Source organism: Salmo trutta, chromosome 6 (genome assembly GCF_901001165.1).
Source record: "Salmo trutta chromosome 6, fSalTru1.1, whole genome shotgun sequence".
NCBI classification, from domain to species: Eukaryota; Metazoa; Chordata; class Actinopteri; order Salmoniformes; family Salmonidae; genus Salmo; species Salmo trutta.
In genome coordinates, this window is record NC_042962.1 from 15389997 (window position 1) to 15407554 (window position 17558).

The window sequence follows — 17558 nt, forward strand, 5'->3', positions numbered from 1 at the left end:
GGGGAGGGGGGGTGTAGCACAATGCCGTCGTTGACGGCAGCCACCCTCCCTTCCCTCCCTTTAGAAAAGGGGAAATTTTCTTTTTGTGTTGTTTGGGGTTATTTTTTGTTAAGGTGCTTCCGGGGTAGCACCTTTAAGGGGGGGGGGTACTGTCACGTCCTGGCCAGTATATAAGGTTAATTGTTTTGTAGTTTGGTCAGGGCGTGGCAGAGGATATTTGTTTTATGTGGTTCAGGGTGGTGTGTTTGTTTTAAAGGGTGTTTGATGTAGTATTTCCGGGGTTTTGGTTTATAGTCTATGTTTATGTATTTCTATGTGTAGTCTGGTGAGTGTGTTTCTATGTTGTGTTGATTGGGGTTGGGACTCTCAGTTGAAGGCAGGTGTTGTCTATCTGCCTTTGAGAGTCCCATATATTGGGGTGTGTTTGTGTTTGTGATTCGTGGGCGATTGTTCTGTGTTGAGCCTATGCTTTTATCGTTCGTTTTCTTGTTTATTGTTTTTGTATTCGTGTTGATTTAATTAAATGTTCAAGATGGAATATATCGACTCTGCTGCGTATTGGTCATCCTTTTCCGACGATGATTTCGTTATATCGTCAGAAGACGAAGATACTTGTGACAGTATACTGCTGCATAAATGTTTATGTTGTGTATGTTGTGTAGTAAGATGTTAGTAGCCCATGTGTCTCACCCTAATAATTTGGTCTATTTTCCCCTCTTAATTTTGCCTACTGTTCTGACTTGGTGGTGCACATGTAGCATACAGTATAACCATTTTTAGAGAAATGTAATCATTGAATATTGTAAGAACTTTCATTGTCTGCTTATATGCCCTCGTGATTTATGCGACGGTTCTGACTTGGTCTACAGGGAGAACACTGTAAGAACGGCACATGACAAGGCGCCGCTGATAGCCAGGTGTAGATGTTATATAGTGCAAGTGTTGTTGTCCATTAGTTTACTCCAATTAGGGGAGGGGTGTTAGGGTTAGGGGGAAATAATAAAGGAAAATGTATTAAAATATATATTTTTTTTAATTGGAAATTACGTAGGCAATTTCATTGATGGAAGCCACAATATATGTGCAATATTAAAGCTGATCTACCCCCTAAAAAAATCTAATAATCAAATAATAATCAAATCAAAAAGAACAACAACAAAAAACAGTTTAAGATAATTACTTTACGGCAAAGTTTTAGAGAGCCAGGGAGATCTATTATCGTCTACACGGCTGTCGAGGTGATTAAAAGCTGTTTTGGGCTTTTTTTACTCAGCGATAAGACGTTAAAACTAAGACATTCACTGAATAATCCATCTTGCCCTTGCTGCTGGCTGAGCAGATCCTTTCCCTTAAAGCACAATACAACCTCAGCAGTTGTAGAGTGAGAGTGAGAGTGAGAGAGAGAGAGAGAATGAGAGAGAGAGAGAGAGAGAGAGAGAGAATGAGAGAGAATGAGAGAGAGAGAGAGAGAGAGAGAGAGAGAGAGAGAGAGAGAGAGAGAGAGAAAGAGAGAGAGAAAGAGGGAATGAGAGAGGTTCCATGCAGGGTTCTTGTCACTTAGCAATAACACTGATGGGAATTACATGAGAAATCTCTTTTAAGCCTTATAAGCATAATGCAAGGGTCAAATTAAATTGGTCAAATATTAATTGGTGTGTCATTCGCTATTAAGGCTGCATCCTCATCATTGAAAGCGCCTTAGCAATTATATTAACTGAGAATAATTTGACCAAAAAATGATATTCTATATACTTTCTATATGATGGAATTTAACATTCCACATTGTTTATATGATTGTCTATGTTCTCGTTTGAAAGCCACAGAGGAGGATTTCATTTATTCATATAGGCCTCCCTGAGCAGTCTTATTCTAAATTACACCACTAGGTCTACCTGAGCAGCTGGTAAGGATGATGACCTGACATTAGCTTGGCCAAATCTTATCTTCAGATCTGCACTACAGATGTAGGCTCTTCATTTGATCACCCTGTTGTGGGAGAACTTTCCTGTAATGTAGCAAATTGTAAAACGTGTAGTGTATTTCAGGTTCAAAAAGGCTTATGAAGTTTGAAATTTCCACTTTGAAATTTCAAACTTGATTTTCCTTCACGAAAAATTTTGCCTGGAGATCAGAACATAAAATTAACCAACCTTTCCCATCAGAAAGAAGCTGCAATGTTAAAGCCAGTGGTGGAAAATGTACCCAATTGACATACATAAGTAAAGATACCTTAATTGAAAATGAGTCAAGTAAAAGTGAAAGTCACCCAGTAAAATACTACTTGAGTAAAAGTCTTTGGTTTTAAATATACTTAAGAATCAAAAGTATATGTAATTGCTAAAAGATACTTAAGTATCAAAAGTAAAAACACAAATCATTTCAAATTCCTAATATTAAGCAAACCAGACGGCGCCATTTTCTTGTTTTTTATTTATTTATGGATAGCCAGGACATCATTTACAAATGAAGCATGTGTGTTTAGTGAGTCCGCCAGATCAGAGGCAGTAGGGATGACCAGGGATGTTCTCTTGATAAGCGCGTGAATTGGACCATTTTCCTGTCCTGCTAAGCATTCAAAATGTAACGAGTACTTTTGGGTGTCAGGGAAAATGTATGGAGTTAAAAGTACATTATTTTCTTTAGGAACGTAGTGAAGTAAAAGTTGTCAAAAATATATAAAAAGTAAAAGTACCAATACCCACAAAAACTACCTAAGTAGTTGAGGTCGACCGATTATGATTTTTCAACGCCGATACCGATACCAATTATTGGAGGACCAAAAAAAGCCGATATCGATTAATCGGACGATTAATTATTATTTTTTGTAATAATGACAATTACAACAATACTGAATGAACACTTATTTTGACTTAATATAATACATCAATAAAATATATCATCAATCGTATGGCGCTACAGAGGGTGATGCGGACAGCCCAGATTCCATGATTGGGTATGATCTTACAGCATCCCCCGATCACAAATGCATGATCTAATTAGGCTGTCCAAGAGCTGGCTAACTGCTGAACCCCTGACGCTTACGACCATCGGCAAAGTGGTCATAGATAAATATATACGCTCTCTCCTGTTCTAAGCAAAAAAGTTAGCCAGCCAAGCTAACCCGCCAAGGATGGGGGGGACACCAACAGCCAGCTCCCAGAGACGACGCCCCTTCTTGAACCTGGACAGCAGGAAGTGCTACGAGTGTGGCGTGCCTACGGTCTCAGCCAGTCAGGTAGTCACCGGGCGTCCCTGCGGCTTACTGATGGCATGCTGGGCTGAGGAGAGTGGTTCTTCCCCTGACACCACGGCCATCACGTGGACTCCGGGAGCATGGTGATCCTGATCCGACTTCACCCAGTCCCCGAACCTGACTGACACCGTGGCCATCACGTGCATACATGGTGAGACCAAGGACTACCCTACCATACTCCTCCACCTACAGACCACAAAGGGACAACACACGGGCACAGTGGGAGTTGTCCCAAACTTGCCTGTGCCAGTCGTTCTTGGAAGGGATTTCCCGATGTTCCGCCAACTGTGGACCAGTATGTCCGGAGATGTGGGGAACCGAGGGAACCAGAAGGGAGGAGGAAGCCGGAGAAGTGGGAGGGACACCAGAAGGAGGGATACCCGGATGTGTTGATTCCAGGAAGTGGACTCGCAGGCATCAACGGATCCCCTCTCGGAGGGGGACTCTGAAGCCAGACTGGAGGGAGAGGTGGCGAGTCTGGAAGACATGTTCCCAATGAACCATGAGGTGGCACCAGAGCCCACCTCTCTAGCGGGCCAGTTTGGCACGGCCCAACTGGAGGATCTCAGTTTGGCCAGCACTCTCCAGCAAGTGACCGTAGTGGACGGAAAGCCCGTGGAGGGGGTAAGTCAAATAACCTATGCCCATTTCACTATAAAGAAGAAGTTGCTATGTCAGGTCGTGAAGAAGAATGACGAATGTCTGGAGTTGTTGTTGGTGCCCCGTCCCTTTGCACGATTTTACTGGCCAGGGGTGAAGAAAGCAGTAGAAGAACACTGCCACAGTTGCCCAGAGTGCCAGCAAGTGACTACAAAACCCCATTTTCGCAGTCCCATAATTCCCCTACCCATTATTACAGTTCCTTTCAGCAGGATCGCAATGGACCTGGTGGGACCTCTACCCAAGAGCAACCGAGGGCACCAATACATAATGGTGATCCTGGATTATGCCAACAGGTACCCGGAAGCCATTCCCCTGCACACCATGGCCACCAAGGAAATCGCGAGTGAGTTGGTCATGCTGTTCTCCCGAGTAGGCATTCCCGACGAGATATTGACCGACCAGGGCACCCCGTTCATGTCACGAATCATGAAGGACCTATGCAAGCTAATGAAAATAACCCAGTTGCGCACCTCATTGTATCACCCTCAGACCGATGGATTGGTGGAAAGATTCAAACAAACCCTGAAGCAGCTGATAAAGAAGGTGATGGAGACTGATGGAAAGAATTGGGACCAGATGCTACCCTACCTGATGTTCTCAATCCGAGAAGTGCCCCAAACTTCAACAGGATTCTCTCCCTTCGAACTCCTGTACGGGAGACAACCCCGAGGACTGCTGGACGTGGCTAAAGAAGCCTGGGAACAGCAACCGTCGCCCCACCGAACCTTGGTGGAGCACGTGGGAGACATGAGAGATCGGATGGCAACCCTTCGGCCCCTGGTACGGGAACACATGCTGGAGACACAGGAGGACCATGCGAGAGTGTACAACAGAGGGGCACAACAAAGAGACTTTCAGCCAGGAGACAAAGTGTTGGTGTTGGTCCCCACCTCAGAATGTGCGTTTTTGGCCCAATGGTACGGGCCATACGAAGTCATTGAGAAGGTGGGTGAAGTTAACTATAGGGTCAGACAGCCGGGACAAAGGCATCGGACACAGATTTACCATGTGAATCTGCTAAAGAAATGGAATGCAGGTGATATACTCTACTCTATGTCCCAGAAGGAGGCTACCACAGAGACCGAGCCGGCAGAGGTGCCAACAGGGGAGCTGCTGAGCCAAGCCCAGAAGCAGGAGCTGAGGGAGTTGGTCGGCCAAAACCAGGATGTGTTCTCCAGTGAACCAGGACACACCGATCTGGTACAGCACAGCATCATCACCGAAACTGGGAAAAAGGCAGGGAGAAGCAGATGGCAGGGAGAGGTGAGGGGAGTGGTTATTGAGGGGAGATATCTTGCAGCCCGCTGGCTCCACCCCCGAGCCTTATATGGACTTCCTGCCCCAACGAGGTGAGGCTGTGGGTTGTTAAACCAGGGAATTCTTAGGGATAAAGGAGGAAGCAGCCTGCACAAAGGGGTAGAGTAAGGAGAGAACAAAGTGTGTTATGAAGGGTGGGAGAAGAGAGAACAATATCTGTGTGATTACCAATTGTGACCTGGACTGTCAGACTACCCCCCCTTGTGTACCGAACCGGATTGGCTGAGGACCCGAGTGTGAGGATTACCCCTGGAGAACGGAACGGACAGTGAGAACGGCGTGTGGACTGGGAAGTAATTGGTGAATTCCCCTTCTTCCCCAGTGTACCATAATTCCTATTAAACTCCCCATTTGCATTCTAGTTGTGCTCCTGGTGCATGTTTTGTTATTGAACTTGGTGACGTGGAAACCCCACACCCTTGAGCCTGCTACAATATTTATTATGGTATTGGCACTGACCCTGAAACTGATCCTGTATATAGCTTACTTACTTTTCTTGTGTTGTTCTTATTTATTTTTCTCGTGTTTTTTTGTCCTACTTTACTTGATTTTATAGTACTATACTGTATATTGATATTGATTATTGCATTGTTGAGAAAATAACTTGCAAGAAATGTATTTCACCCCTACTCGTGCACTTGACAATAAAAACGTAAAACTTGAAATCTTTACTGATCTGAAAAGACAGTTTAGGTGATAGCAATATGGAAGACGATGGAACTGAATGACCTGGAAATCACTTTCGCCTGTTCCGTTCTTTGATGTTACTGTAGAAGAGGCAAGGGGATGAAGAGAAGATGCAGCGCTTTTGACTATTAAGATGCACCCTTTGTGTTAAGACAGCAGGTAAACCTTTGTGACAGAGATGCTTATCAAATGACATGCTTTGTAGCAACACATGACTAATGGTTTTGCTTTTGTTTGTTCAACTATTCATGCATAATATTCTTCTTCCATAAAATATACTCTGCTTTAGATCTATGCCTTTTCACAGCTTTTCAGTTCTGGGTCATCTCATAAAAGATTCGTCAGAGAGTTACATAAGTTTCCCTCATATTTCTTGTCTGCATGACAAATGACGTTGTCTCTGTCTCTGTCAGACAAAAGAACATTGTCAACCCTTGTATGCGTTTCGTACAATGAAACGTCCTCTTATCTTGTGTGTTGGAAATGCTACTTAGCTTTTGGGGCATTTATCATGTCCCTCAATAGCAGTAGTTACAAAATGGCACTATACGAAAGGCTCAAAAACATCTTTGCATCATCACTTTCTAATGAGCTGTCAGACATTAGATAACATACTGTTAATTATTGTAACTTAAAAATAAATATTAATATAAATATTCTACAGAGAAATGTATATTTAAAAGATTGAAATGGCATGACTGAATATAAGCCTTCCTCTACACTGCAATACAAGAGCGGTCTTTTAAAAGGTGGCAATTTGCAGTTGCAACATCCATTTTTGGACTTATAAATGAATGATATGTACGCATTGATTCTTGAAGAATATAACTTGTAAATGCCTCATGAGCTTAGTTTAACCGTCATACTATATAGCCTCAAAACATTGTTTAAAGGTTAGGAACCCGTGGGGGTGGGCTTAATAAGAATGCACCACCCCAACACATTAAGGAACACCTTCATTTCAGGGATACTGAATATCACCAGGACAAAGTGTGTGTGTGAGTTTTCAACCATGTGCATCCAGACACAAACTTGTGTTAATGTGGGTTAATTTGTTTTCAGGCACAGTTTAACATCCGTTGAATTTATCTTTGTATTGGCTCCATCAATTTAAATAATTAATTTGCAATGACCTTGTGGGACATCCCACGAAAAGAACACTTAAGGAATTTGGGGAATTCCACATAGGGAATATAGTCAGAACACTAAGGTCTTCTAGAGGCTACGGAGAGGTGTAGTATCATAATGAAATAGGTGGCCTATTCTACAAGTCTATTAGCCAGTGAGAGGAAATGGTTTTATGGCCCTAAGGGGTCAGAGGCCATTTTCACCCAAAGGAGACATTAATTAAATGCTATTGGGTGTGTGACAAAGGGTAGGACAAAGTGTGTTCTGTTTGTAGACTTAGAGGCTGTGCTTCGGTAGGCTTTCCTGTATACATTTATAATGCAGTCTTTTCTTGGGGATTACTCTAAACAAATGTGTTGAAGCAGCATGCAACAGACAAACAAGATATTTGCTGAAAACATTATTTGGGCATTTCTACTGTGTGTGTGTGCGTGCTGATAATACAGCAAAATAGATAGTGTCTATGCTTTATATATTGTTCAAATGAAGGCTACATTGAAACCCTATCAATAACAACACAAGGACAGCAGATCAAATATATTTAAAATGCTGTTGTTGAAATGCTGGAGGTGTTCCTCTTCAACAAACTGCACTGTACTTCCACACTAGCATCAGACCCTTGAACGGACCCACACTTGTTCAGGTAAGTGGGCTTACACACACCCCTTCCCTGCAGATCTGAACAAGAGCTCGGTAGAGGTAACCAAGCACATGAGCTGTGGTTCACCACACAAACAGTCCTTGCTTGCTATTATGAAAATCAAATTCAACAATAACAAAACTGTTTTCAATTCGACTTTTGCTTTCAAAAGCAGCTCAAATAAAACTTCTAAAAGGAACTATAGCCATAAAATTCTACCATGCAAATACACTGTGTGTTATAAGGAAATAATGATCGCTCTAGAATGCCTTTCAAGCCAATCAGAAAAGAGTATTCAACAATGCCATGGTATAAATAGAACGAAGAATGTATTATGTCCTGTGCTCTTAAATGTAAATGACAGTAACTGCACTCCTGTAATTGTGTGTGTGTGTGTGTCTGTGTGTGTGTGTGTTTGTGTGTGCGCGTGTACGTGCGTGTGTCAGTCCACGTGAATTAATCTTCTGTGCGCTACTGCAAGAGCATCTAACTCACACACAAGGGCCGTTTATCTGAGATGTAAAGAGAAACGCAAAGCAGAAAACCAGGCAAAAGCGTTGGCCCTCCATCTGCTTCCATGCTGGGGGACAGAAATAGACTTGTTGTGCTCTCTGATAGAAGGCCCTACTTGCCATGTTGCTCTATGCATCAGGCCAGTCTCCAGCCTACACTTCAGATTTCTCATCTGAAAGCTTTGCCAGACACATCTGGATGTCATGAGTGTGTTTCAGATGTAACAAGCCTGACATTACTAGTAGATTAACCAGGCTTTGGAGACGAGGACAGACATGGGCCTCTCCTGTACTGTAACACTGACTTGTCAGGAAATTCTCATCTGGACTCAACTCCATTTTTCTATGTTCATGTGGAACTGGTGGGAATCGAACCTGGGTCTTGCGCACACCAGCCCAACAACTTAACCATTAGACCAAGAAGATATCCTCATGGCCAAGAGCGAAACAGTGTCAGGAAGGTCCACCTTATCACAAGAGCGGGATTCCAAATCACCTCCACTATAAATGCATTGCCCATTAATGCCCACTAATGCCCACTGCCCATACCCTACTTCTGCCACTTCATCAACAAAACTGTTTGAGACCACTGACTTAAGCCCTAAAACCAAAGCATATAAATAACTGAAGCAACAAATGTACTCACGCATTGCAGTAGGGCTTCTTATCGTAGCCTTTGTAGTTCTTCATGTTCAGGGTCATCTTACACACCTCGCAGTGGAAGCATCCTTTATGCCAATTCTGGAAAGGAAAACACAAATGATATTTCAATTCAGTTTGACCTTCTGCTGGTGCTCAAATTTGAGAATTGTGAATGAATAAGTGCCTTTATTAGTTGAAAGGCATCCGAGACATGACTAATATTCCAGATTTCTATTACCACAACCAAGAGAAGTGATTCTAAACAATTAAGTGAAAAAGAAGAAAATAAGAAAGGTTTCTGAATTAAACAAAGGTTACAGTATCAAAAGAAATCAAATGCGCCGAATACAACAGGTGAAGACCTTACAGTGAAATGCTTACTTACAAGCCCTTAACCAACAATGCAGTTAAGAAAAATAAAATGTTAAGTAAAAAAAAAAAGTAAAACATTCAAAAAATAAAAAAATAAAGAATTAAAGAGGAGCAGTAAAATAACAGTAGCGAGGATATTTACAAGGGGTACCGGTACAAAGTCAATGTGCGGGGGCACAGGTTAGTCAAGGTAATTGAGGTAATATGTACATGTAGGTTGAGGTAAAGTGACTATGCATAGATAATACACAGAGTAGCAGCAGCATAAAAGAGGGTGTGTGTGGGGGGACAATGCAAATAGTCCGGGTAGACAACTGATAAGCTGTTCAGGAGTCTTATGGCTTGGGGGTAGAAGCTGTTAAGAAGCCTTTTGGACCTCCTTTTCAATCTCCTGAGGGGGAATAGGCTTTGTCGTGCCCTCTTCACGGCTGTCTTGGTGTGTTTGGACCATGATAGTTTGTTGGTGATGTGGACACCAAGGAACTTGAAGCTCTCAATCTGCTCCACTACAGTCCCGTCGATGAGAATGGGGGTGTGCTCGGTCCTCCTTTTCCTGTAGCCCACAATCATTACCTTTGTCTTAATCACGTTGAGGGAGAGGTTGTTATCCTGGCACCACACGGCCAGGTCTCTGACCTCCTCCCTACAGGTTGTCTCATCGTTGTCGGATGATCAGGGCTACCACTGTTGAGTCGTCAGCAAACTTAATGATGGTGTTGTTGTCGTTCCTGGCCATGCAGTCATGGGTGAACAGGGAGTACAGGAGGGGGCTGAGCATGCACCCCTGATGGGCCCCCGTGTTGAGGATCGGCATGGCAGATGTGTTGTTACCTACTCTTACCACCTGGGGGGGTGGCCCGTCAGGAAGTCCAGGATCCAGTTGCAGAGGAAGGTGTTTAGTCCCAGGGTCCTTAGCTTAGTGATGAGCTTTGAGGGCACTATGGTGTTGAACGCTGAGCTGTTGTCAATGAATAGCATTCTCACGTAGGTGTTCCTTTTGTCCTGGTGGGAAAGGGCAGTGTGGAGTGCAATAGAGATTGCATCATCTGTGGATCTGTTGGGGCGGTATGTAAATTGGATGGGGTCTAGGGTTTCTGGGAAAAAGGTTTTGATGTGAGCCATGACCAGCCTTTCAAAGCACTTCATGGCTACATATGTGAGTGCTACAGGTCGGTAGTGATTTAGGCAGGTTACCTTAGTGTTCTTGGGCACAGGGACTATGGTAGTCTGCTTGAAACATGTTGGTATTACAGACTCAGTCAGGGACAGGTTGAAAATGTCAGTGAAGACACTTGCCAATTGGTCAGCGCATAGTGCATGCTCGGAGTACATGTCCTGGTAATCCGTCTGGCCCTGCGACCTTGTGAATGGTAACCTGTTTAAAGGACTTACTCACATCGGCTACGGAGAGCGTGATCATACAGTCGTCCGGAAAAGCTGATGCTCTCATGCATGCTTCAGTCTTGCTTGTTTCGAAGTGAGTATAGAATTAATTTAGTTCTTCTGGTAGGCTTGAGTCACTGGGCAGCTCGCGGCTGTGCTTCCCTTTGTAGTCTGTAATAGTTTGCATGCTCTGCCACATCCGACGAGTGTCGGAGCCGGTGTAGTACAATTCAATCTCAGTCCTGTATTGTCACTTTGCCTGTTTGATGGTTCGTCGGAGGGCATAGAGAGTCCTGCTCCTTGAAAGTGGCAGTGCTACCCTTAAGCTCAGTGCAGATGTTGCCTGTAATCCATGGCTTCTGGTTGGGGTATGTACGTTTGGTCACTGTGGGGACCATGTGATTGACACACATGACTCTGTGAAACATAAGATATTACAGTTTTTAATGTCCCGTTGGTAGGAAATTCGTAATCGCAGCTCGTCCATTTTGTTATTTCACTTTTTAGGGTAGAGGGGGCAGTATTTTTGATTTCGGATGAAAAGCGTGCCCAGAGTAAACTGCCTGATACTCGGGCCCAGAGTCAAATATTTGCATATTATTACTGTTTGAATGATGTCTGTGAGTATAACAGAACTCATATGGCAGGCAAAAACCTGAGAAAAATCCAACCAGGAATTGTGGAAATCTGAGAATTGTAGTTCTTCTTTTGAATCCCTATCGAAACTACAGTGTCTGTGGGGTCACCTTGCACTTCCTAAGGCTTCCATTGGCTGTCAACAGCCTTCAGAAAGTTTTTCCATCATTCTCCTGTTACTGGGCAGAGAATAGTAGCTCAGTCAATGAGTGGACTGCCTATGGACAAAGGACTTGTTGATGCGCGAGCCCGAAAGCGCGCCCCTCCTTTTTCTTTTTGAATGAATACGGTATTGTCCAGTTGGAATATTATCGCCGTTTTATGTTAAAAATACCCTAAGGATTGATTGTAAACAACGTTTGACATGTTTCTACGAACGGTAATGGAACTATTTGACTTTGTCTCTGGTACTGCTTTTGGATAGTGATCTAAACGCACAAACAAAACATTTTTACATTTACATTTTAGTCATTTAGCAGACGCTCTTATCCAGAGCGACTTACATTTCATTTCATACATTTTATTTATTTACTTTTTATTTTTTTTTCGGAGGTATTTGGACATAAATATGGATTATTTCCAACAAAAATAACATTTGTTGTGGAAGTAGGAGTCCTCGGAGTGCATTCTGACGAAGCTCAGCAAAGGTAAGAGAATATTTATAATACTAATTCAGAGTTTTGTTGATGCCAGAACTTGGCGGGTAGCTGTATAGCTTGCTTCGATGGCTGAGCTATGTACTCAGAATATTGAACAATGTGCTTTCTTCGTAAAGTTATTTTGAAATCTGACAAAGCGGTTGCGTCAAGGAGTAGTGTATCTATAATTCTTTCAATAACTGTTGTAAATTTTATCAACGTTTATGATGAGTATTTTTGTAAATTGATGTGCACGTTCACCGGGAGTTTTGGTGGGAATACATTTTCTGAACATCACTCGCCAATGTAAAATGCTGTTTTTGGATATAAATATGAACTTTATCGAACAAAACATACATGTATTGTATAAGATGAAGTCCTATGAGTGCCATCTGATGAAGATCATCAAAGGTTAGTGAATATTTTAGCTGTACTTTTGTTTTTTTTAATGCATGTCCTCACTTGGAAAATGGCTGTGTGGATTTTCTTGTGAAGTTTATGTCCTAACAATCTAATTTTATGCTTTCGCCGTAAAGCCTTTTTGAATTCGGACAATGTGGTTAGATTAACGAGAGTGTTATCTTTAAAATGGTGTAAAATAGTTGATTGTTTGAGAAAATGAAATTATGAGATTTTTGCATTTCACGCCATGCTATTTCACTGGCTGTTGAATAGTGTGGGACGGTCACGTCCCACCTAGCCCAGAGAAGTTAATGATTGTACGTTGGCTAATAGGACTGATGGTAGAGGCAGATTACCCACTCGCCGTCAGATCCTTACAAGGCACCCCGACCTACAGTTGAAGTCAGATGTTTACATACACTTAGGTTGGAGTCATTAAAAATCGTTTTTCAACCACTTCACAAATTTATGGTTAACAAACTATAGTTTTGGCAAGTCGGTTAGGACATTTACTTTGTGCATGACACAAGTAATTTTTCCAACAATTGTTTACAGACAGATTATTTCACTTATAACTCAGTGTATCACAATTCCAGTGGGTCAGAAGTTTATATACACTAAGTTGACTGTGCCTTTAAACAGCTTGGAAAATTCCAGAAAATTATGTCATGGCTTTAGAAGCTTCTGATAGGCTAATTGACATCATTTGAGTCAATAGGAAGTGTACCTGTGGATGTATTTCAAGGCCTACCTTCAAACTCAGTGCCTCTTTGCTTGACATCATGGGAAACTCAAAAGAAATCAGCCTAGACCTCAGAAAATAAATTGTAGACCTCCACAGGGTTGGTCATCCTTGGGAGCAATTTCCAAACGCCTGAAGGTACCACGTTCATCTGTACAAACAATACTACGCAAGTATAAACACCATGGGACCACGCGCCGTCATACCGCTCAGGAAGGAGACGCATTCTGTCTCCTAGAGATGAACGTACTTTGGTGCGAAAAGTGCAAATCAATCCCAGAACAACAGCAAAGGACCTTGTGAAGTAGCTGGAGGAAACAGGTACAAAAGTATGTATATCCACAGTAAAATGAGTCGACATATATCGACATATCCTGAAAGGCCACTCAGCAAGGATGAAGCCACTGCTTCAAAACCGCCATAAAAAAGCCAGACTACGGTTTGCAACTGCACATGGGGACAAAGATCGTACTTTTTGGAGAAATGTCCTCTGGTCCGATGAAACAAAAATAGAACTGTTTGGCCATAATAACCATCTTTATGTTTAGAGGAAAAAGGGGGAGGCTTGCAAGCTGAAGAACACCATCCCAACTGTGAAGCACAGGGGTGGCAGCATCATGTTGTGGTGGTGCTTTGCTGTCAGGAGGGACTGGTGCACTTCACAAAATAGATGGCTTCACGAGGAAGGAAAATTATGTGGATATATTGAAGCAACATCTCAAGACATCAGTCAGGAAGTTAAAGCTTGGTCGCAAATGGGTCTTCCAAATGGACAACGACCCCAAGCATACTTCCAAAGTTGTGGCAAAATGGCTTAAGGACAACAAAGTCAAGGTATTGGAGTGGCCATCACAAAGCCCTGACCTCAAACCTATAGAACATTTGTGGGCAGAACTGAAAAAGGGTGTGCGAGCAAGGAGGCCTACAAACCTGACTCAGTTACACCAGCTCTGTCAGGAGGAATGGGCCAAAATTTACACAACTTATTGTGGGAAGCTTGTGGAAGGCTTTCCGAAACGCTTGCCCCAAGTTAAACAATTTAAAGGCAATGCTACCAAATACTAATTGAGTGTATGTAAAGTTCTGACCCACTGGGAATGTGATGAAAGAAATAAAAGCTGAAGTAAATCATTCTCTCTGCTATTATTCTGACATTTCACATTCTTAAAATAAAGTGGTGATACTAACTGACCTAAGACAGGGAATTTTTACTTGGATTAAATGTCAGGAATTGTGAAAAACTTAGTTTAAATGTATTTGGCTAAGGTGTATGTAACCTTCCGACTTCAACTGTACGCCCCCGATATCGCCGTCTCTTCTTCATGCGAATGATTTGGGTGTCTGAACTAAATCCTTTGCGTCCGACTCGTTAAAGAAGAAATCTTCATCCAGTACGAGGTAAGTAATCGCTGTTCTGATATCCAAAAGCTATTTTCGGTCATAAGAGACGGTGGCAGAAACATTATGCACAAAATAAGTTACAAATAACACACACAATAGCACAATTGGTTAGGCACCCGTAAAACGGCAGCCATCTCCTCCGGGCATTGCCCTGAGGTAATTGCTGATTCTAAATTGAGCAAATAATTTAACTAAGAATGTCTCTGTATGTGGTAGGTGTCAGAGCTGTACAATAGGCCATGCATTTGGTTGCAGATACGCCTGTGCTACAACTGTCCACTGGCGTTTCGGCCACAGATTTGCTTGGATAGGTGACAGAAAGTAGTCAATGCCCGTGATGTGTTCCCTTTGATTGCATGTGCATGATGTGATGTCCTTAGAAAGTGGCCCACATTAATTTCATATGGCCATAAAGCAGGACCAGGGTTTGTGGTTTAGATAATGGGTAGGCCTGCAGGAAACGCAGGGCCCAGGGCTGAGTGGTCAAGAAAAAGGCTATAGCGTTTAGCAGACATAAGATGCTCACTTCTAAGTTACATGTTTACTATTAACCTGTAGTAGTAATCGTATCCTAGTATAGACCTAGGTCTGATTTAGACATCAATAATACAAAGGCGCTATTAAACAATAATGAACTAGTATTATTATATTCCACCATAAATCAGCATTCATATTTTGATCTAGGGAAAAGAAGATCACACTCAAGAAAATGCCAGTCATTCCCTATTGAGCAAATCTGAATAGCCTATGTCCTTCAGGGGATAAAGGATAAACTTGCAGGCTATTCCATCCCCTTGTCATGTCAATATGATTCATAGGCCTACACTCATAGCAACTTTTTTTCTATCTATAACCTATCATAAGCTAAAAGGGTTGTTTGGCTGTCCCCATAAGAGAACCCCTTATGGTTCCATGCAGAACTCCTTTTGTTACATGTAGAACCCTTTCGGGTTCCATTTAGAACCCTTTCCACAAGGGGATCTACATGGAACCCAAAAGGGTTATTCAACGAGGAAAGCCAAAGAACCCTGTTGGAACGCTTTTTTCTTAGAGTGTATGCTACAACAGATAGGCTACTATAATACACCTATAAACTTTTTGCATAATCTGGGTTTGTGTGTAGCAGTGCACTCACTCTTTCGTGACATTAGGCTATGTGGCCAAAGATAAGTTTGAATCGAAGTTTAAAAATCCACCAACAGACTCCTGAAATACAGCGCAGTCAATTCTGATATAGACAACTGCCTAACAGTGCATTAAAATTGTGATCTGACCTTATCAAGGCAGTTGACTTTCTCTGTCGGATAGACAATTTTCCCACAGCGCGCGCACGGCGGGTTCATTTTCAAATATGCGTCTTTATTCCACACGACAATAAATCCAATATATTCGTGCGCAATAGTTGTTCAAAACCTGGTAACAGCTCTGTATCATATCCCGAGGTCAAGTCGGTAAAAATAAAGTAGCGCTTCTCTCTCTGAGCGGTGCGTCTCGCAAGTGCGTTCGCACAGTCACTATGCTGTCCTGAGTAGATGCCGCATTAAAATTGCACAGACGTAAACTGTGGCTGCTTGTGTGACACAGCACCTACCACGATCCAAGCTGTTTGATTCAGCAACGAGACGACAGCGCCAAGCCAGGACCGCATGATGTTCGTGATTCGTAAAGAGCGAGAGAGAGAGAGAAATGGGGATGGATGGAGAGAGAAAGACAGAGAGACGGAGAGAGAAAGACAGAGAGACGGAGAGAGATATCCCTTAGACCAAAATCCCATTCATTTAAAATGCATGCTTCCTTTTGCCTGCTTTTTCGTGCATCTGAAAGCGTAGGGGATTAAAAAAAAACACTGCAAATTAGAATACACCTAAAGACCTTGTCATGATTCAGGCATTTTCACAGACCACATAACCAAAATACAGGTAGCGTGTCTGTGTAAATGGTTCTCTGCTTTTTTGCAGGTAAATTCATGAACACTTCCATTGTTTAACACCTCCCTAATTTGAAAGGCAAACATCCCCCAGAGCAGGGTTGGGGTGGGTGTGGGGGGGCATGGCTACCAGATCAGGCAAAACTAACTTAACCAACTCTGGACCCTAGTTGTATGGTATGACATGGTAATTCATCAGCTGTAAAAGTCAGTTTTATATGGGACCAGATTATTTTTCTAATCAGGTCATATGTTTTTTTTTTTTTTTTAACTCCTGGCCAATGGAGGATGAACACATTAAAACCCTGTCAAACTGCAGCAGCCTTGTACTTGTTCATACACTACATGACCAAAAGTATGTGGACACCTATTCATCGAACATCTCATTCCAAAATCATGGGCATTAATATGGAGTTGGTCCCCCCTTTGCCGCTATAACAGCCTCCACTATTTTGGGAAGGTTTTCCACTAGATGTTGGAACATTGCTGCAGGGACTTGCTTCCATTCCATTCAGGCGCAAGAGCATTAGTGGCTGATGTTGGGCGATTAAGCCTGGCTCACAGTCGGCGTTACAATTCATCCCAAAGGTGTTCGATAGAGTTGAGATCAGGGCTCTGTGCAGGCCAGTCAAGTTCTTCCACACTGATCTTGACCAACCATTTCTGTATGGACCTCACTTTGTGCACGGGGGCATTGTCAGGGCCTTCCCCAAACTGTTGCCGCAAAGTTGGAAGCACAGAATCGTCTAGAATGTCATTGTATGCTGTAGCATTAAGATCTCTCTTCACTGGAACTAAGGGGCCTAGCCCGAACCATGAAAAACAGCCCTAGATCATTATTCTTCATCCACCAAACTTTACAGTTGGCACTATGCATTGGGGCAGGTAGCATTCTCCTGGCATCCGCCAAACCAGATTCGTCTGTCGGACTGCCCGATGGTTAAGCGTGATATACCTGAATGCACTAATTTGAAGGGGTGTCCACATACTTTGTATAGATAGTGTATGAATTATATTGTAAAACTTACGTGTAGACCTTTGCATATGTAATTAAAAAGTTATGCGTACAGTATGTCATCACTATTGTGTTAAATTATTAATTCCATTCAGTTATTTTGGATTCAAAAGGCCTAGGTGTTCCAGTGTTTAATTGCTATATTGTAATTACTTCGCCACCATGGCCTATTTATTGTCTTAACTTACCTTATTTGCACT

At 42.5% G+C, this 17558-nt stretch overlaps 1 protein-coding gene across 2 annotated transcripts in view; it reads right to left on the reverse strand.

The window, feature by feature from the left end:
- Nucleotides 1-15972, reverse strand: part of LOC115195527 (LIM zinc-binding domain-containing Nebulette) — a 107453-nt gene extending 91481 nt beyond the window's left edge. The window contains exons 1-2 of one of the 2 annotated variants that reach the window (XM_029755464.1): nucleotides 15691-15972; nucleotides 8847-8941 (exon numbers count right to left, since the gene is read on the reverse strand). In XM_029755464.1, the coding sequence (XP_029611324.1) occupies nucleotides 8847-8941; nucleotides 15691-15759 (164 nt within the window). In that variant the 5' untranslated portion in view covers nucleotides 15760-15972. The remainder of the gene's footprint in view (nucleotides 1-8846; nucleotides 8942-15690) is intronic. The other variant, XM_029755463.1, reaches the window with a different exon arrangement.
- Nucleotides 15973-17558: the final 1586 nt, after the last annotated feature.